Source organism: Dasypus novemcinctus, chromosome 23 (genome assembly GCF_030445035.2).
Source record: "Dasypus novemcinctus isolate mDasNov1 chromosome 23, mDasNov1.1.hap2, whole genome shotgun sequence".
Classification (NCBI taxonomy): domain Eukaryota; kingdom Metazoa; phylum Chordata; class Mammalia; order Cingulata; family Dasypodidae; genus Dasypus; species Dasypus novemcinctus.
Window position 1 is genome coordinate 24,085,846 of NC_080695.1, and position 21,506 is coordinate 24,107,351.

The 21,506-nt window shown below is 37.9% G+C and overlaps 1 protein-coding gene across 1 annotated transcript in view; it reads right to left on the reverse strand.

Annotated features, from left to right (window-relative positions):
- Positions 1-1,296: 1,296 nt before the first annotated feature.
- The window catches only part of LOC101442617 (S-adenosyl-L-methionine-dependent tRNA 4-demethylwyosine synthase TYW1), a 207,021-nt gene continuing 186,811 nt past the window's right edge, over positions 1,297-21,506 (reverse strand). The window contains exon 16 of the mRNA XM_004460697.3: positions 1,297-4,119. Coding sequence (XP_004460754.1) covers positions 3,898-4,119 — 222 coding nt within the window. The 3' untranslated portion in view covers positions 1,297-3,897. The remainder of the gene's footprint in view (positions 4,120-21,506) is intronic.

Below are 21,506 nucleotides of genomic sequence, written 5' to 3' on the forward strand. Positions count from 1 at the left end.
ATGGCAGCCCCTGAGCTCCTTCCAACAACTGGCTGCTCAGGTAACTGTCCTATACAGAAACTCACATGTGGGCTCCTCAGCATGAGCTTTTGGATATTAACACTCCATTTTACTTTAATACAGTTTTCCACCTTTCCTCAATAACCACAAACACTTCTGAGTTTCAGTGAGAGCCTGTCTCACTGACCTAGAGCACCACTGTCTGTCTCTCATAAATTAACAGAACTGGAACCAAAAGGGGACCTCTTCTGTAGGCCTCAATTTCTGGGAAAACAAACAGGGAACAAATTCCCCTTTAGAGGGATCATTTGGTCATTCTTTATAAAGAGCAGCCATGGTAAACAGGAAGACACCCACTGCAGTAGCTCAGTGATAGACAAGAACAGGAAAGAACATGATCACAGAATGCCAACAGGAAATCACCATATGAAGGTGCCTGAGTCAGAACCCTAGTAAAACCCTATTTATCACATCAAACATGCAGACAAGTACTGCCAATCATGAGGTAACTAAAATCTCATAGGTATAAAGCACTGGTTGAACATGGGCCTGTAGAAATTTCTTTTAATTGTTTCTCTCATTATGAGACACTTTTCGTGGGTTAAACCAGGGATTCTCAGGCAGTGTAGCCATTTATGGGGAAATTTCTGGTAGGCACAATACTGGGGGGGTTATGTAGCATACGCTTGGTTGTCCTCCCAAAATCCATTCCCCTTGTGCCCCGTAGCTGTCTGGCAGACTGAATTTTCTAGCCAACTGTGCAGCTGGGTACAGTCACACAACTGAGATGATACGTAATGTGAACTCGCTTATGTGTACTTGCTTAATAGGAACTGCTCACCCTGGATTTTCTCTCTTCCTTTTCCCATGATCTGGAATACCTGCCAACTATGCTAATAAAATTGTGCTAATAAAAATATTTAGATTTTTTAAAAAGAGACACACTTCTACCTTATTTTGAATCTACTCTTGTCACAGTAATTTAACTTTTACCCTTACTAAGTCAGGGTGCTGCTGGTAGTTAGTAGGTGAAGGCCAGAAATGTCATTTAAGACACGTGCAATAGTCTGGACAAGAAAGAACTGTAGAGGATCCTGCATTACATTCCCATGTCCTTTCAGATTAAGCTCCCTACATTCACAAATCAGTGGTCTTTTATTAATGCAAAAGTCAATAGTGTAAGATAAAGCCATTATGGAGTGAAAAGCTTTTTAAGAGAATGCAGATACTAGCTCTATATTACCAAATAGTTTCTAAAACTCCATATAGTCTATTTAATAAATCAGTGGAGACTTGTAACATGAAGGAATTTTATTGAGTTTTATTAACAAATAGTTTAAAATTTTCCCTTTTGTCTTCTCATATACTTTTCTAAAGTGTACACAGTAAGAAATCCATGTTGTGAGACTTACACACTGACACATTATATTTTTTTCAGTGTCAGAGGTCCGTTACATAGATTTTTGATAGACTCTTGAATTACTGTTTTTTTTCCTATTCTCTATCTCTTGTTGCCTATTTAAGAACATGATCTCCAAAGACATTTTATATACTAGAGGCTGAATGTAAACTTGAAGATGTGGTGGGTTCAAGGAAGCAGATATGATTTCTGTGATACTGTCATTAAACCATCAGGGGTCACAACAGAAAGAAATGTTTTGACTCTTTCACTTACAAATAAACATGGTGCCATTTTCTAAGTAGGTAGATAGACTGTATTACCTACGAATTTCACTTCAGTTAAGAATAGCGGGTGTTATGAAACTGCTGATATATAAAGAGGAGGTGTGGCACTTTGATATTGTTTATGAATTCCAAAAATAGATATTGGATTGTGTTTGTAAACTGGTCTCTTCCATTGGGTGTATTAGATTGTATTAGATTCAGAGGTTTCAATTTTACTTTATTAAATCAAGATTAGGGCTTTTATTTCACCATGGCATTAGGGTGACTTGGTTTGAGTCCCTACCTCCCTCCCCCACTTGTGGGCTATATAAATGGATGCTCAATCAAAGTCAAGGAAGTAAATAAATGGAGAAGGAGAACACAGAGTTTAGTTTTCAACTCCTGAGCCCCAGGGAGAGAGTCGAGCCATTCGCCTGTTAGTTTGCAGCTTAAGAGACTGAGCCCTGAACAGCTGAGAAAGCCAGGAAAGAAATGAGCCCAGAGGTAAGAGATGAGCCTTATGCTGGCCTACAGCTGAGACTGGAAGAAGCTGGGACCACGGAGCCTTAGGAGGCAGAGGAAGGATGAACCCTAGCAGATATCGCCTGCCATCTTGTGTCAACACATGGCAACGGACTGGGTGAGAAAGTACCTCTTATGGTACCTTGAGTTGGACTCTTCAGGGCCTTGAGCCTGTAAGCTTCTATCCCAAATAAGTACCCTTTACAAAAACCAACAGACTTCTGGTACTCTGCATTAGAACCCCTTGGCTGACAATAGAGGCAAGTCTGATAAGGCTGTGAACCATAAGACAAGAACCACCCTTAAAATAAGCACTCAGAAGAAAATTAGTGGAGTGATGGAAAAGTTTAGTAATGGATGGTGGTGACATAGCACAATACTGGGAATGTGATGAACATCATTGAATAGTATACTGGTTAAAATGGGAAATTTCACCTTGCATATGTTACCAGAATAAGAAATCTGAAAAAACAAACAACAGAACTATATAGCACAGTGAACCCTAATGTTTGCTATGAACTATACAGTTAATAATATAATTATAATATTGTTAATCAGTTGTAACAAAGGTACCATACTAATACAAAATGTTAATAGTAGGGAATACTCTGTGTATATGTGTATAAAGGTTTATACGGGAACTCTATTTTCTGTAAGAATTTTCTGTTAAATCTAATAACAAAATAAAAGAAAAAAGAAAGAAAAAGAAAATTAGTGCTCTAAGTTTTCATAAAATATTACTTTATTAATTCAATTTTTAGGATAAAGGAATTTAAAAATAACTATGACAACTCGCAAAGAAAAAAAAACAACTGAGTAGTTAATGATGTGTTCATTTAGACAAACCTGAACCTTAGAGAACAGATGGTAGAAAGCAGCCAGGCCTACAGGTGTGAAGGAAAATGGAGACCTGCTAAGTTCGGTGATCACAGACCTGAACACTGACTTGTTAAACAAAAAGCAAAGTATACTCATTGCTTCAGAGTTTGTTTGTGAGGGGAATTATTCAATGCCATCAAATGGCAATTTCACTTATCAAAGCAAGTTTTCACTTGAGCCCAGCCCATCTATTACCTTATAGGGTAATTTGTATAGGATGAATTAAGATCTGGTATAGTTTAGAGCAATTCCATTTCATGAAGGGTTGGTACTAAACAAAATTTTACAATAAAATATGCAGTATTTAAAAATAATTGAGAATTGTTACAAATGTTTCAAAAGGTGTTACATTAAGATATAAGAAAGGGGTTGGGATCTTATCGTAAGGAGCAGATACATTTACCTCAGGGTAGTACAATTCCATTCTTAGGGGCTGTTCCACAGAAATGGATGGGCTGGCTAGGGGAGGAAGGGAGGATGTTCATTCCTCACATAACACTCTCAAGAACAGCACTCTAGGAAGTCTTACTAATTATAATTTAAACCTATCATTTAAATTCTAATAATTATTATGTGTACTTCTCCCCTACCTCCTAAAATAATTTCTCTCAGAAGTAAAATCAGGAAAGGGAAGTTCTGGAAAGATATCCTGGGTGTGGTGCTGTCTCCTTACCCCAGGAGCAGGACTTGTGTACCCATGTTTTGCCTTACCATCTCCTCTATATGAAATATAATTTGTGTACATTGTCCTTGGAAAAATCACAGTGGAGTCTGACAGCCTTTTGGGACCATCCAGTTTTTGTCCTTCAGTATCCTGAAGTAAAGGTAATCTCAACATCCAGAAATATCCTTTGATTTGTTCTTTCTCTGATATCTTGTGTCCTTGGGGTCAAAGCCTCTTTCATTGGCACCAAATAGTGCCCAGTGAGGAGTTTTGGCCATATAATCTTTTGCACTGAAAGTTTTTGATCCACCACTATTTTCATATTCCTGGATGAGTTCCTGGAAGCGGTTATAATCAATCCACGTCCACCATTCTTTATCAATCTTAAACTGGGGAAAAAAAAAAAAAAAGTCAAGTCAGAGGCAAAAGGTCATAGTAGTACAAAAGCATCCTTCTTAACAAAAATCATAAAAAGGTATGAAGTACTGACACATGCTACAACATGGATGAACCTTGAAAACATAATGCTAAGTGAAAGATATCGACACAAAATATTACAGATTGTATGATTCCATTTATATGAAATATCCAGAATAGGCAAATCCACAGTGACAGAAAGTAGATCAGTGGTTGTCAGAGGCTGAGGATGAAAGCAATAGGGAGTGATTGCTTAATGGGTATGGGGTTTTCTTTGGGGTGAGAAAAATGTTCTGGAACTACACAGAGGCAATGATTGCACTACACTGTGAATTAGTTGTACAATTTAAAATAGATCATTTTTATGATATTTAAATTTCACCTAAAAAATAAAAAAATAAACCTGATCTTTTCTTCCTATTCATGTTAAAGAAAATTCTTTTATTTTCCAGATCCAGTTACATATCAAAGCAATATGTAATCAAAGGAGAGCTCCTTTCCCTTGGGACTGCTGCCAGACTGGGCCTGGAGGACCCAACTCCTGAGTGAAGAATACTTCCTGGAATTGGAAGTCAATTTTGTCTTGAGCAATATTATTTACAAAGGTTTACATTTTTTTGGCATGTGTTAATGAACAAGCTACTTCTAATTCCTCTTGCTGCCACTTTTTACCTAGTATGACTTTTCATGATTGTTTTAACAGCACCTGGTGGAATCCTTTTTGTAATTAAACTTCGCTTGAATTATTGGTGACGTTTTAATCGATAACTTCTAATTCTGGAATGCTAACTAAATGACTCAATCTGGCCTTTTCAGTCTAACATAGATATACTATCTCATTAGTCAAAAGCGTGGTTAAGAATTCCAATTAAATAAAGTGAAATAATCCAATTTGTACTCTTTTAAGAAAATTCCTTCTTAAAAGTCACTGCAGAACAGTGACCAGGAATGAAGGAAACAGTAAGAAAGTTGAGGAAGCTTTGAAGGAACTATTAATTGAACTGTGAAGGCTTTGAATTCAAAACATTTGTTTGGCATTCATTTGTCCAAAAGCGTAACCAATACATATGATACCTGATTTATAAACAGACAATATTTTCAGTTATACACTGCTTTTATATATATATTTATCACAGAAGTTGAGAACTTACAAAACAATCATGAACATGTATAGAATTCCCATACAACACTCCTTCACCAACACACCACACCATGACGGAACATTTGTTACAGATTATGAGATAATATCATCAGACTATTATCACTAACTATGGTCCATAGCATACACTTGGCATATTTTTTTCATAACCCCCTATTAGTAATACAGTACATCTTCGGCATTGATGCAAGAATATTACAGTATTGCTGCTAACTACAGTCCATAGGTTACATTAATTGCATTTTTCCCATGCTTCTCTACATTCCCACTACCCTGCAATAGTCACATACATTCATTATAGTTCACAAGACATTCTTGCATTTGCACTATCAACCACAATTCTCATCTACCTCAGAGTTCACCGTGTTATTCAGTCCCTAGATTATTCTCTTGCTATCTTTCCACTGACATTTACATCCCTAGACTACCCTTTTCAGCCACAATTCCATTTATAAACCAGCTGCTACTCACTATAACATGTTAACATCAACCCTATTCATTTCTACACCTTTACAGTCAAGTTAATTAAAACTTCTACATACATTAAGCTTCAGTGCACCTTTGCAGCCCTCCTCTTATCTCCTAATAATCTATACTCTAGGTTCTAACACCAAGTGTTTATTCTTTGTAAATAGCTCGAATTAGTGAGACCATGCAGCATTTGTCCTTTTGTGTCTGGCTAACTTCACTTAGCATAATGTCTTCAAGATTCATCCATGTTACCATGCTTTTTAAAACGAACACTAAAGAATGAAAAAAAAAAAATCTTCGATTTTAAAAATACGGAAGTGGAAATGAAGGACATAAACTAAGAAAATAAAATTAAGAAAATTCCCTAGAATGCAGAGTAAAAAGAGATAGATAGAAGAGAGAGAAAAGAGAAAACTTAAGACTAGTCCATAAAACACAAATTCTAAATAATAGGGTTCTAGAAAGAAAGGAAAAAATATATAGGAGGCAGGAAATCTTCCATGAAATAAATCTGGAAAAAATTTCACAAGTGAATAACAGGAGTTTCCAGATTAAAGAGGTCCACGATGGATGAAAATAAACACACTGTCCACGGCATATGGCAGTGCAATTTCAAATGATGGGACTAAGAGAAGCCCTAACAAGGGAGAAGTGATCACATACAAAGGCTCAAGAAGCCAAATGCCTTCAGAGTTCTCAACAACTGCATTGAAGTAAAAGACAGGTGGTTCCAACCTTACAGGGAAAATAACTTCCAACACAGATTGGTATTTCTAGTACTCTATCAGTCAAGTGTGTAAGGGAAAGATAAGCATTTTTAGATATTTAAAGCCTCAGTAAATGCACCCCCTGATGCCCTTTCTTAGGAAGCTACTGGAAGATGTGTTTCATCTGAAAAAAGGGATAAATCCAAAAGAGACATAAGATCCCAGAAACAAGAGATCCCACACAGGAGAGAGCTAAAGGAGCCCCCAAGAGGACAGCTGTGCAACAGTGACTGGGTCAGAAACTGCCTTTAGAGAGATGCCTTTAAAAAGATGAACCTGCTGGGAAACCAAATATATCTAGAGTCTGAAAGGAGATATAGATGATGGCAGAGGATCTGGGAGTTGAATTAGTTAAAAAATATAGAAGTCTAGAGAAGCCAAAAAATAAGATAAAAAACAAGATAATTATTAACCCCAAGGAAACCATGTTGAGTATAGCTCCACATGAACAGTGTTCATTTGGTCATAATAATGTAAAGAAGAAGGATAATCTAGATTAGATAAAAGTATGGTATAGGATATTGGGAATGTGGGGGAATGGAAACACGTGTGATAGGAAAAGGCAGAAGAGAGTTTAATCTTCATCTCCCATAGTCAGAAGTGAAGAGAACATTTTCAAAAGTAGCAGCAACATAAGAATGTTATTTAGAAATATGGAGATAAATACTAAAAGAATCACCTTGAAAGTAATTGTCACTTGAAAGAGGGAAAGGTGGTGTGAGGGGGGGAGAGTACAGGGAACTACCATTTTTTATAATAAAGTTTGACTCTTTAAACTCTGTCCATTTACAATTTTGAGAAAAAAATAAAAGAAAAAATTTTATACTAGTGACCATATCCACCAAGAAAGGAAAAAGTATACTAACAACCTAAGCCAAAAAAAGTGGGGTGAAGGAAAAGAGAAGATTGGCATGACAAGGGTAGTGATGAATACTGATGAGGTATCCTACTGTCACTAGGTTTGATTCTCTATCTTGTGTAAGCCACATATCAAATCACATGTGGTATTATCCCCATTTTTAAGATGTGGGGAAAACTCAAAAAAAAAAAAAAAAGCTAAGAAATGGGCTGAAGATCATATCCCCAGTAAGTGGAAGGGCCAAGATTCAGAATCAAGGATTTTGGTGAGCTCATGGCTTTTCTTTACACTGTCCCACATTCTTAGCTTTTTAACCAGAAAACTATAGAACTAATGTTAGTCATATCTTTCCTGAGGAGTACTTCTGGGGGAGAGTACTGACAATGTAGAACTGGAACCAAACCCTGAGATCATGGAAAACAGGGTAGGTTGAGAAATCCCCCACCCACTGTGTTATTGATCAAGATGGCCTAGAAGCTTCTCTATGTCTCTTGGCCCCATACCTTCCTCACCTTAGTCCTTACAGAATTCAGACAGAATATCCCACTTGGGCTCAACAACAAATCCAGGAGATCACATCATGTAACTGACCCACCCTATTACTTAGCCTCCCTTAATGTCCTTCATTGTTTTTCCATCAGCTTACTCCTTGTCCTTTACGGACATACCCCAGAGATACTGTAAGTTCGGCTCTAGACCACCAAGATAAAGCAAATATCACAATAAAGCAAGTCACAGGAAATTTTTTGTTTCCCACTGCATATAAAAGTTAATGGTAGTCTATTAAGTGTGCAATAGCATTATGTCTAAAAAAACAATGTATGTAACATACCTTAATTACAAACCACTTTATTTTTATTAAGATTTTTATTTATTTCTCCCCACCCCCTTGTTATTTACACTTGCTGTGTCTATTTGTCTTTGTTTCTTTAGAAGTCACCGAGAATTGAACCTGGGACCTCAGATGTGGGAGGGAGGCGCCTAATCATTTAAGCCACCTCTGTTCTCTGCTTTTGTTGAGTCTTTCATTATGTTTTCCCTCTTAAGTCTCTTGTTGCATCATCTTGCCACACCTGCCTGTTGCATCAGCTCACTGTCTTGCTTGTCCTCTTCAGGAGGCACCGGGAACCTCTGCTCCCTACTTTGTGGTGTCTCTCACTATATTTTTCCTCGTGTCTCTTGTTGGGTCATCTTGTTGTGTCAGCTTGCCACACCTGCCTGTTGCACCAGCTTGCTGTCTTCTTAGAAGGCACTGGAAACCAAACCACATACCTCCCATGTGGTAGGTGGTAGCTCAATTGCATGAGCCACATCCATGTACCTGAAAAACACTTTATAGTTAAGAAATCCTAACCACCATCTGAGACTTCAGCCAATTGTAATCTTTTTGCTGGAGGAGGGCCTTGCCTCAGGGTTGGTGACTGCTGAAGGATGGGTGGCTGTGTCAATTTCTTAAAATAAGACAGCAACGAAGTCTGCTGTGTCAATTGACTCTTTCTTTCAGGAAAGATTTCTCTGTAGCAGACAATGCTGTTTTGATAGCATTTTACCCACAGTAGAATTTCTTTCAAAATTGGAGCTAATGCTATCAAACCCTGCCACTGCTTTATCGACTAAGTGTATGCAATATTCTAAATTTTCTGTTGTCACTTCAACAATGCTCACAGTATCTTCATCAGGAAGAGAGTCCAGGTGAAGTGGAATCTATTTTTTTGCTTTTTTTTTTGCTCATCCAGAAGCAATTCCTCATTCATTCAGGTTTTTTCACAAGATCACAACAATTCAGTCACATCCTCAGGCTCTACTTGTAATTCTAGTTCTCTTGCTCTTTCCACCACATCTGCAATTACTTCCTCCACTGAGGTCTTGAACCCCTCAAAGTTATCCATGAGGGTTGGAATCGACTTCTTCCAAACTCCTGTGGATGTTGATAGTTTGACCTCCTCCCATGAATCACAAAAATATTAATGGCATCTAGATTGGCAAACTTTTCCAGAAGGTTTTCAATGTATTTTGCCCAAATCCATAACAAAAATCACTATCTATAGCAACTTAGCTTTATGAGATGTATTTCTTAAATGATAAGACTTGAAAGTCAAAATGACTCCTTGATCCATGGGCTACAGAATGGATGTTGTGTCTGTAGGCATGAAAACAACATTCATCTCATTGTACACCCCCTTCAGAGCTCTGGGATGATCAGGTGCATTATCAGTGAGAGAAATATTTGAAAGGAATCTGATTTTCTGAGCAATAGATCTCAACAGTGGGTTTAAAAAACTCAGTAAACCATGCTGTAAATAGATGTCCTGACATTAGGTTTTGTTGTTCCATTTATAGATCACAGGCAGAGTAAATTTAGCATCATTCTTTTTTTTTTTTTTTTTTTAATTTTTTAATTTTTTATTGACTTTGTAATAATATTACATTAAAAATATATATGTGAGGTCCCATTCAACCCCATCCCCCCACCCCCCTTCTCCCCCCCCCCCAACAACACTCGTTCCCATCATCATGACACATCCATTGGATTTGGTAAGTACATCTTTGGGCACCTCTGCACCTCATATACATTGGTTCACATCATGGCCCATACTCTCCTCTATTCCATCATGTAGGCCCTGTGAGGATTTACAATGTCCGGTGATTACCTCTGAAGCACCATCCAGGGCAGCTCCATGTCCCGAAGACGCCTCCACCTCTCATCTCTTCCTGCCTTTCCCCATACCCTTTGTCCATTATGTCCACTTTTCCCAATCCAATGCCACCTCTTCTATGTGGACACTGGATTGGTTGTGTCCATTGCACCTTTATGTCAAGAGGAGGCTCAGATTCCACCTGGATGCTGGATGCAATCCTCCCATTTTCAGTTGTAATCACTCTAGGCTCCATGGTGTGGTGGTTGTCCTTCTTCACCTCCATCTTAGCTGAGTGTGGTAAGTCCAATAAATCAGATTGTAGGTGCTGGAGTCTGTTGAGGCTCAGGATCTGGCTATCACATTGTCAGTCCAGAGATTCAAATCCCCTAAATATATCTTAAACCCCAACATTAACTGCACCTCCAGCACATTAGCATGAAAGTCTTATGAAGGGAGATCCCATCTGAGTCCAGATTCATCACACATAAACACCATTTCCAAAGAGGGGCCATCTGCCCTGGTAGTTAACCCCATCGGCCATGACCATAACTCCCACGGGTCTCTTTAGCCCTCAAAGGAACCAATATCTGGGGGTTGTATCTGCTTTATCTGTAGCATCATTCTTAAAGGACATAGGATTTTCAGAATGGTAAATGAGCAATGGCTTCAACTTAGGGTCACCAATTACATTAGTCTCTAATGAAAGAATCAGCCTGTCCTTTTGAAACACTGAAGTCAGGTATTGACTTTTCCTCTCTGGCCATGAAAGTCCTAAATGGCATCTTCTTCCAATAGAAGGCTGTTTCATCTACACAGAAAATTCTCTTGTTTTGTGCAGCCACCTTCATCAATTATCGATCTAGACCTTCTAGATAACTTATTAGAGCTTCTACATCAGAATTTGCTGCTTCACCTTGCACTTTTATGTTATGGAGATAGCTTCTTTCCCTAAACCTCATGAACCACCATTTGCTAGCTTCAAACTTTTCTTCTGTAGCTTCCTCACCTCTCTCAGCCTTCACAGAATTGGAGAGAGTTAGGGCCTTGCTCTCTCTTGGGCTTTTGCCTTATGGGAATGTTGTGGCTGGTCTGATCTTCTATTCAGACCACTAAAACTTTCTCCATGTCAGCATAAGATGGGATCCACCTCATTCGGGATGAGTCTTAATCCTCTTACTGGAGTCCTTCATAAATGGAATGAAGCCACAGAAGCAAGAAACCAAAATCAATGAAACCTGGAAGAGAAGGGAGATGCCAAGAGGCACAGATGCCAAGAGGAAGAAAGTGATGACGCCTTGATTTGGACATGTTTCTGGCCTCAAACTGTAAGTCAATAAATTCCCACTGGTTAAGCAAACCCATTTCATGGCATCGGCTTTCAGCAGCCTAGGAAACTAAAACAGATTTGGGTACCAGGTCAGTGGGGTGCTGCTAATGCAAAATACCAAAATTGTGGGAACAGCTTTGAAAGAATTGTAAAGTACTTGATTAAAAAAGGTCTCCATTGCTTTGAAAAGGCTGTTGGTAGAAATATGGATGCTAAAGGTAATTCTGATGAGACCGCAAAAGAAAATGACGAAGGTGTTATTGGAAACTAGAGGAAAGGCAATCCTTGTTTTAAAGTGGCAGAGAACTTGGCAAAATTGAGTGCTGACATCAGGAAGAAGACAAATTTATAAGTGATGAGCTTGGATATTTAGCTGAGGAGATTTCCAAGCTAAATGTGGAAAGTGCAGCCTTGTTTCTCTTTGCAGCCTAGAGGAGAGAACTAAGCTGAGAACTGAACTCTTGGGCACAAAGAAACCAGAAATTAATGGTTTAGAAAATACTGAGCTTCCAGAAAGCGAGTCCCCAGAGAAAAGTGCTCCATGTGAGGGTTTAACCGAACAAGGATTCAGTTAGCCATTTCAGTGCAACTCAGGATTGGGGATTCAGTAATCCAGGAAGGACCTGTGGAAAATCCTTTGGTCCGATGATTTAAACCCCTGTGTACTACATGCAAAAGTGACAAGTTTTTTGTCAGATCTGTATGAAGAGAGTGGCCAACCTGGTTGAAAAGGGACAGACTGGAAGAAAAATCACTTCAAGGGCAGAACAACAGAAGCTGAGATCTGGACCAAAGACGTCTCAGGCCAAGAGAGCAGACCCACCCTTGGGTATGGAAAGAGTGAGCCTGCTGTGGTACTTCGAGAGGGCGGGCCTTCTGCCTCATTGTTCAGAAAGATGCTGCCACCCCTGTCTTCAGAGAGGGTAGAGACTATTCCGTGGGGATTACAGAGGGTCTCAGCTGCCACCCCAGTGTTCTGATAGGGCTGATTCTGCTCCCTGGCGATGGTGGAGCATCTGGCCATCACCCCAATCCTTGGAGAGGGTGGGGCTTTCACCCCAGTGTTCAAGGAGAGCATGACCACCGCACAAGCACTTGGACGGGTGGGACTGCCGCTTCATGAGGCCCAGAGGACAAAATATCATTCCACAGATGACACTCAGACCTTGAAATCTAATGAAACATGCTCTGCAGGTTTTCGGAATTGTCTGGGCCCCATAAGCCTTATTTTCCTTCTAATTTCTCCCTATGGGAATGGGAACATTTATCCCATGCCTGTCCCTCCTCTTTATAATGGAAACAGATAACTTGTACTCTAGGTTTCACAAGTATACAGACAGGGGAATCGTGCCCCAGGACAGACCACACTTATAACTGATTTTGAGGGGACTTTGTATTTGTTAATGTTACTGAAATGACTTAAGGCTTTTGGGATATTGTGATGGGATGAATGTATTTTACATGTAGAAAGAACCTGTCTTTTGAGGGTCCAGAGGGTAGAATGTGCTGATCTGAAGTTGTATGTACTCCAGAAAAACATGTTTTTAAATCTAATCCATTCCTGTGGGTATGAACCCATTTTAAGTAGGGGCTTTTAATGGGGCTACTTCAGTTAAGGTGTGACCCACCTCATTCAGGATGGGTCTTAATCCTCTTACTGGAGGGCTTTCTAAAAGAAATGGGCAGAGAGAGAGAGAAAGGGAGAGAAAGGGAGGGAGGGATAGAAGAAGAGTACAGCACCACAAAAGCAAGAAGCTGAAATCAGTGAAACCCAGAAGAGAAGGGGAAACCACCAGATGCTGCCATATGCCTTGCCATGTGGCAGAGGAGCCAAGGATCACTAGCAGCTGGTCATCAGGAAGAAAAGTATCGCCTTGATGACGCCTTAATTTGGACACTTTCCTGGCCTCAAACCATAAGCTAATAAATTCCCACTGTTTAAGCCAATCCATTTCATGGTATCTGCTATAAGTAGTCTAGGAAACTAAAACAAAGGGGCAAACCAAGAGTTATTTCCTACTCATTATTGATAGCATTTTGCACATATATTCTTCTACATGATAGGGCAATATACTTTATTTAAAAATTAATGGTCAGCAACAATACTAACATTTATTAAGAGCCTGCTATGGGCAAGGCACTATGTGAGATGCTCTGTATACTTCACCTCATTTGCCAACACAATAACCCTGTGAAAAAGATGACTGTTGCAGACTACAGACAAGAAAATGAGAAATGGTGACACTGGGATCTTAAAACAAATACACCAGACTTCAAAGTTCACATTTAATGGACCAAATGGAATAATACAAAAATATAAAAGAATACAGAGTAACAAAAAAAAAAAAAAAAAAAAAAAAGGATACAGATCATTTTTGCACTCTTAAGAAGGGCTTTTATAGAATCTTAGTGTCAATTTATTATTTCCTACTTGGGGTCTTCCAAACATACCTATGAACCAAACAGTTGGGAGGGTCCGGGTGAAAGGACGGAAGAGAGGCTGCCTGACTACCAAAGGAGCCACGAGACCCACTCACAGCTCAGAAGTGTGTGTTACTCGAGTTAGGAGGAGAGGAAGGCCTGGAACAGTTTTAGGCAGAGGTGATTTTCGAATATTGAGAGGTGATTGTTAGAATACAAAAAAAGTTGTCACAGTAGTAGTCTCTGAACTTCCCAGATTTATGAAATTTGTTCTTGTCTGTAGGAGCTCCAACCATGTTGTTTGTTCTTTGGGTGGAAGGAACAAAGACCATGGAAAGAGAATTCAAAGTGTATGTGGGTGCCCGTGACTGGAAAGCTGAGCAGCGCTGCAACCCTCTTTGGAGTTTAGTAGTGATGATAAGTGGGGCTCACAGAGCAACAGCTGCCTGGGGAACCATTTTGAGAAGAACTACGATAATGAAATTGAATTCTAGATATATCCAAGTGCAATTAAATGTTTTTTTCCTCTGGAAACTCAATTTATTGAGTTTCAATCTTAATCTCCAATTTTGTTGGAGTAGAGCTAAGTCCTCTCAACAGTGTCTCCAATATGCCAATTTGCCCTGACATTTCTTTGAAAGTAATAGCTGGGCGCAATCAGGCCTCTGATAAGGGTTAGTTCCAGAAGTACCATAGAAAAACATTCAGTCACTAGCTTTTGTTAAGAGAGCACTGCACAAAACCTAAATGAGAGACAAACAATTCCTTTGTTATTCCAAAAGGGGAGGTTGTGGAGAAGTGACAGATCTTCCCTTCCTCCCTTTACAGACTGCAAATTTATATATCCAAGAGGGAGGCCTCTGTGATCAGTGCTTGATTAAAAGGGTCTCAAATTTGGCAAAAACTCTCTTGGATGAAATCAGGGAGACTGTTGCTTGATGAAATCTGTACCCTGCTTCTAAAGGATATTTCTCTTTCCCTATCTTGTCTGACTACCCCCTTAGCAGCTGAGGGTCAGTGTAATACAGTGGTTCACAGTGGCCTTTGTATTTCAAAATATTTGGGACTGAAGTCTAGCTGTGCCCTGTATGTCCTGGGGCAACCCTATACTCTTGTACCCTATACTGGAATATGGGGGGAAACAGTACTTAAGATTCAAAAGATTGTTGTAAGGATTAAATGAATGAATGTTTACACAATGCTTATCAGTGACTGTCAAAAATGGTATTGGTTATTGAGTTTATCAGCAGACTCTCAAACTAAGGAATGCCACCAAACATCTTATCACTGGTAAAAAATATTAGAATACAATCAAAAGACTATGCTAGAACACAATAGAACAATACGAGTCAAAGTTCTAAGGGAAAATAACTTCAATTCAGAGTTTATTTTTACTCTAATAGTCTCTCTTTCAAGAGTGAAAGTTAAATAGAGACACTTCAGGGACAAAATAAAGACTTGGCTAACCACTCACATAATATAATGTAAAAACTCCTATAGTGTTACTTCGTAAGAAGGAAACTGTATTCCGTAGGATCAACTGGGATGCAAGAAACAAAGATAAACCAAGAAAATGGTATATATGTGGATATATCTAAGCAAGTTATTAATTGCATGAAAGAATATTGGAAAGTCCTAAACATATATGCACCTAACAGTAGTACATCAAAATATGTGAGGCAAAAACTGATAGAACTGCATGGAAAAATAGGCAAATCCAATATTATAATTGGAGACGTCAACATTCCTCTATCTGGAACTGACAGATCCAGCAGGAGAGAGTTGATCTGAACAAAACCATTAATCAATTTGACCTTACTGGCATATATTCATAATACTTTATCTAGTAACAGTAGAATACACATTCTTTTCAAGCTCATATGGAACATTCAGAGAGACAGACCACATTCTGGGCCATTAGGACAAACAAACACATATAAACAAATTGAAAATCATGCAATATATTCTCAGAACACAATGAAATTAAAATAGAAATTAGTGACAGACAAATAGCTGGAAAAGTCAGAAAATATTTGGAGAGTAAGTAAATGGACCAAAGTAGAATTTTCAAGCAAAGTTTAAAAATGTTTGAACTAAATGAAAATGAAAACATAACATCAAAATTTGTGGGGTACAGCAAAAGCAGCGTTTAGAGGGAAATTTGTAACAATAAATGCATATATTAGAAAAGAAAAAAGATATAAAATCAATAACCTAAGCTTCTACCTTAGGAAACTAGAAAAGAACAGCAAGTTAAGCCTAAATTTAGCAGAAGAAAAGAAATAATAAAATCAGAGCAGAACTCAGTGAAACTGAAAACAGAAAAGCAATAAAAAATAATCAAAACCCCAAAAGCTAGTTCTTTCAAAAGATTGGAATCATTCTGCATACTACAATAATGAGTATCAGTCATTGCACATTCTGTCAAAACCTATAAAATTGTGCAGTGCAAAGTGTAAAACATAATGTAAACTATAGACCATAGTTAGTAGCAATGCTTCAATATGTGTTCATCAGTTGTAACAAATGTACCACCCTAATGAAAGACGTTGTTAATAAGGAAAAGTGTGGGAGGGAGAGGGGGTAGGGTACATGGGAATCCCCTATTTTTTTGATGTAACATTTATATAACCAAAGCTCCTTTAAAAAAAAATTATTTAAAAAAAATACAGAAAATTGATAAACCTAGTGAGGCTAACAAAGAGAGAAGGCTGCAGGAGTACAAGGGAGAGGGGGAAAGGGGACAAGGGGAGACAAGGAGAGAGTGAGGAGAGAAAGGGGGAGGGGGAGAGAGAGAGAAAGAAATCATCCATACCAGCAATGAAAGAGGGGTCATCCCTATTGACTCCATGAATGTATGGATGTTAAAAGGATAGCAAAGGAATATGCACCACTCTATTCCCATAAATTTGATAACTTAGATGAAACGGGCGAATTTCTTAAAAGACAAAAATTACCAAAACACACAGAAGGAGGACAGATAATCCAAATAGGACTATAAGAAATGGAGTCAATAATTAATTACCTTCTTAAAAAAAAAACCCAACCCACAGAGTTTCACTCATGCGTTTTACTAAAGATTTAAGGAAAAAAAAATACCAATTCTCTACAATCTCTTCCAGAAAACAGAAGCAGAGGGAACAATTCCTATCATATTTGAGACCAGAATTACCCAATATAAAAACAAAGATATTATAAGAAAGGAACTACAGATTAATATCTCTCATGAAAATAGATGCAAAAATCCTCAACAAAAATTAGCAAATCAAATTCAACAACACATAAAAAGAATTCTGCACCATGACCAAGTGGGATTTATATCAGAAATGTAAGGCTGTTTCAACAAAGAAAAAGTACTCAATGTAATCCACCATATCAATAGGTTAAAGAAGACAAATCATGTGATCCTACCAATAGCTCCATTTAGCATTGGACATAATCCAACATCCATTCATAATTTAAAAAACAAACAAACAACCTTTCAGTAAACTAGGAATGGAGGGGAACTTACTCAACTTGATTAAAAATACCTACCAAAAACCTACAGCTAATGTCATATTTAATGGTGAAAAAATGGATGCTTTCTCCATTGGAATGGACCAAGGTAAGGATGCCCCCTCTCACTACTACTATTCAACATCATACTGGAGGAACTACCTAATGCAATAAGACAAGAAAATAAAATAACAGGTAAATAGATTGGAGAGGAAAAATTTTATGTGCAGATGACAAAATCATCTAGGTAGATAATCCCAAAGAACTGACAAAAACAAAAACAAAAAGCAAACTCATGAAACTATTAAGTAGGATTCTAGCAAGGTCACAGGATACAAGGTTAATATACAAAAGTCAACTGCTTTCCTATACACCAGAAATGACCAACAGGAATTTGAAATTAAACCACAATGCAATTTATAAAAGCACTGAAAAAATAAAATATTCAGGTATAAATCTAACAAACTATGCACATGATCTATGTATGGAAAACCATGAACTTTGATCAAAGAAATCAAAGATCTAAATAAATGGACGGATAATCCATGTTCATGGATTTTTTAGAATTAAAATGCCAATTCTTAAAAAAAAAAAAAAAAAAGCCAGTTCTTCATAACTCGATCTATAGATTCCACACAATCCAACCAATATCTCAGCAAGTTACTTTGTAGATAACGACAAACTGATTTTAAAGTTTATATGCAAAGGCAAACACAATACTGAAAAAGACAAATAAAACTGTAGGACTGATGCTACCCAACTCCAAGACTTAGTATAATGATAAAATAGACAAAAAGTATAGTAATCAAGACAATTTCCCAAAGAATGGACACAAAGATCAATTAAACAGAGTAGAAAGGCCAGAAGTGGACCCACTCAAATATAGTCAACTGATCTTTAACAAATGAGCAAAGACAATTCAATGCACAAAGGATACTCTTTACAATAAACTATGCTGGAATGATAGGATGTCTATACACCAAAAACAAACAAATAAAAAAAATCAGATACAAACCTTACACTTTCACAACAATTAACTCAAAATGAATCATAAACCTAAATGTAAAATGCAAAACTATAAATCTTTTAGAAGACAATATAGGAGATAATCTAGGCAATCCTGGGTTTTATAGTGAGTTTTAGCTACAACATCAAAACACAATCCATGAAAGAAAAAAATTGGTAAGTTTGTATTTCATTAAAATTAAAAACTTCTCTAAGACAGATATAAGAATGAAAAGACAAGCTACAGTCTGGAAAAAATATTTGTAAAACATATATGATAAAGGACTTATATCCAAAATCATAAAGCTCTTTTAAAACTGAACAATAAGAAAACAACCCAATTAAAAAATAGCCTAAAGATCTCCCTAAGAATGGACCAAGGCAAGGATGCCTCCTATTTGAATATCTCACCAAAGAAGACATATAGATATCTAAAGCATATGAAAACCAGGGAGTCAAGACTGCCTACAACTGCAAACAGGAGAATTGTACCCATCGATACATGTGAAGTCTAAGCCCCCTCTTAATGTAGAGGTGGAGTGGATATAACTATCCCAGGGTTCACAGGATGGAGAATAGAGTATGGATTAGAGTGAACTTACTGATATTCTATTCTGGAACTATTGTGATTAATAATGGAAGAAAATGTAGCATTAATGTGGAGAAAGTGGCCATGGTAGCTGCTGAGGGTAGGGAGAGGGAAAAAGAGATATGATGTGGGGGGCATTTTCAGGACTTGGAGCTGTCCTGGGTGGTACTGCAGGGACAGATGCTGGACATTGTAGGGCCTGTCATGGCCCACTGGGTGGACTGGGTGAGAGTGTAAGCTACAATGTAAACCACTATTCATGTGGTGCAGCAATGCTCCAAAATGTATTCACCAAATGCAATGAATGTGCCACGATGATGAAAAAGGTTGTTGATGTGGGAGGAGTGGGGTGAGGGGGGTGGGGGCTATCTGGGGACCTCATATTTTTTTAATGTAACATTTCAAAAAATAAATAAAGAAATAAATAGAAAAATAAAGCATATGAAAAGATGTTCAGCATTATTTATCTAAAGGGAATTGCAAATTAAAACTACAATGAAATAAAACTATATCCCCATTAGAATGGCTAGAATCCAAAATAAGAACAATGACCAAAATTGGCTGGAAAAGATATGGAGTAACAGGGACAAGCATTCACTACTGGTAGGAGAGCAAAATGGTACAGGTTTTGGAAGATAGTTTGGTAGTTTCTAACTAAGCTAAATATAGACTTACCTTATGTTCCAGCAATCATGCATCTATGCATTTACCCAACTGATTTGAAAAATCATGTTCACATAAAAACCTGCATGTAAATGTTTATAGTAGCTTTGTTCAGAATCACCAAAACTTGGAAGCAACCAAGATGTCCTTCAACAGGCAAATGGAAAAACAAACTGTGGTACATCCACACAATGGAATATTATCCCACGATAAAAAGAAACGAGTATCAAGCCAAGAAAAGACATGCAGGAACTTTAAAGGCATATTGCTAAGTGAAAGATGCCAATGTGATGAAGCTACTTACTATATGATTCCAATTATATGACATTCTAGAAAAGGCAAAACTATAAAAACAGTAAAAAGAACAGTGGTTGCCAGGTGTTCAGGGTGGGTGGATGAAAAGCTGAAGCACCGAGGATTTCTAAGGCAGCAAATTCTGTGATAGTGAATTCATGACATTATTCATTTATGAAAATCCATAGATCTTTACAGCACAAAGAGGAAACCTTAACATAGGAATACAGAATGTAACAACAGAATCTAACTGTATCTAACTGTATGAAACAACCTCACTGAAGGGAATGGGGGCAAAAGATGCTGACCTAAATAATTTGGAAATTAAAGGAGTCAATAAGGCTAGAAGCAAAAGGAACTACACATCAGCACTGTACTCTATATAGAGTTGTTTTCCAAGGAATATGTGTTAACAATTCTGATACTGCTATACATGGCTATACATGGTATGCTGGAATTGAAAAATTAAGTAAAAAATGATGGATGCTGGGAGTCAAGTTAGAGCCAGAATTTACAGATAAGCAAGGGGAGGAGGTTAGAATGATCCATGTGGTAAAGTTGGAAATGTCAGAATAGACTCATGTTTAGCTTAATATAGATACACATGGTTACATACAGAAATATTTATAGGCATATGTATATGCATTGGTTAGTATACACAGATATATTGCTTTGCTCTGTCACCCTGGTAGCAATGAGCACCTTTGTCCAGATCTCGGTTTCTAATATCATTCTCCAGTAAAAGGAACCAGAGCTCCTTAGAGGTAAGGATGATTTTTTCAGACTGGGGCAGGTATCCTCTACTTTCTCTTCTGCATTCGCAGAATGCTTCTAGCTACGCACCTGTGATGTCTCTCTCTCTCTCTCTGGTCCTCTCTATATGGCCTCCAGTAATAGGATTAAGACCCATCCTGACTCAGCAGTCCACACCTAAACTGAAGAAAACCCATCAAAAGATCCTGTTTACAAATGGGTTAAAACGCATTTGTAATGGATTGAGATTAAGAACATGTTTTTCCAGGGTATGCAACTCCAGGTCACTGCAGTAAGGAATTAAAATTTTAAAACAATGCTATGTGGATTATGCAAGTCATACATATTACCTATCCCATGGCTTCAGCTGGTAGTTATCCACTTATAATATCACCAGTACACAGAGGGGACTTTAATGTTTCTAACCAAAATTATCAAAGCTTTCTGAATTCATCACAGTCTTTGCCATACCAGTTAGCAGACTAACAGGACCAAAGTTCCATTTAAGCTGGCGAGGCTGAAAATTCAAATGCTGGAAGCTGACTGTACCTTCTCATTCCTGCTGCCTCTTCCCAAGGACACAAGTCCACCCTTCTCTTGTAGATTGCCTCTTGTGAGCAACTGTAGTCATCTCTTCCTTGTCCCTCTAGCTCTTGGAGCTAAAATATGCCTACTAGTCTATTTCAACACAAGTCTGTTTTGTCCTTCTTTTGTTCAAAGCCAGAGTCACGCACTGAACTCTCTACTTCCTTCTGTTCTCTTAAACTTAATGAGCCTCTTATCAACAGCAGAAACTCATTCATCTAAACATAGAAAGCATCACAGCTAAGTGACAAAAATGTTCTAAAGAGATGTTAAAAAAATAAACACCCATATTCAAAACCATACCACTATAATAATTAAGGACTAATTTGCAT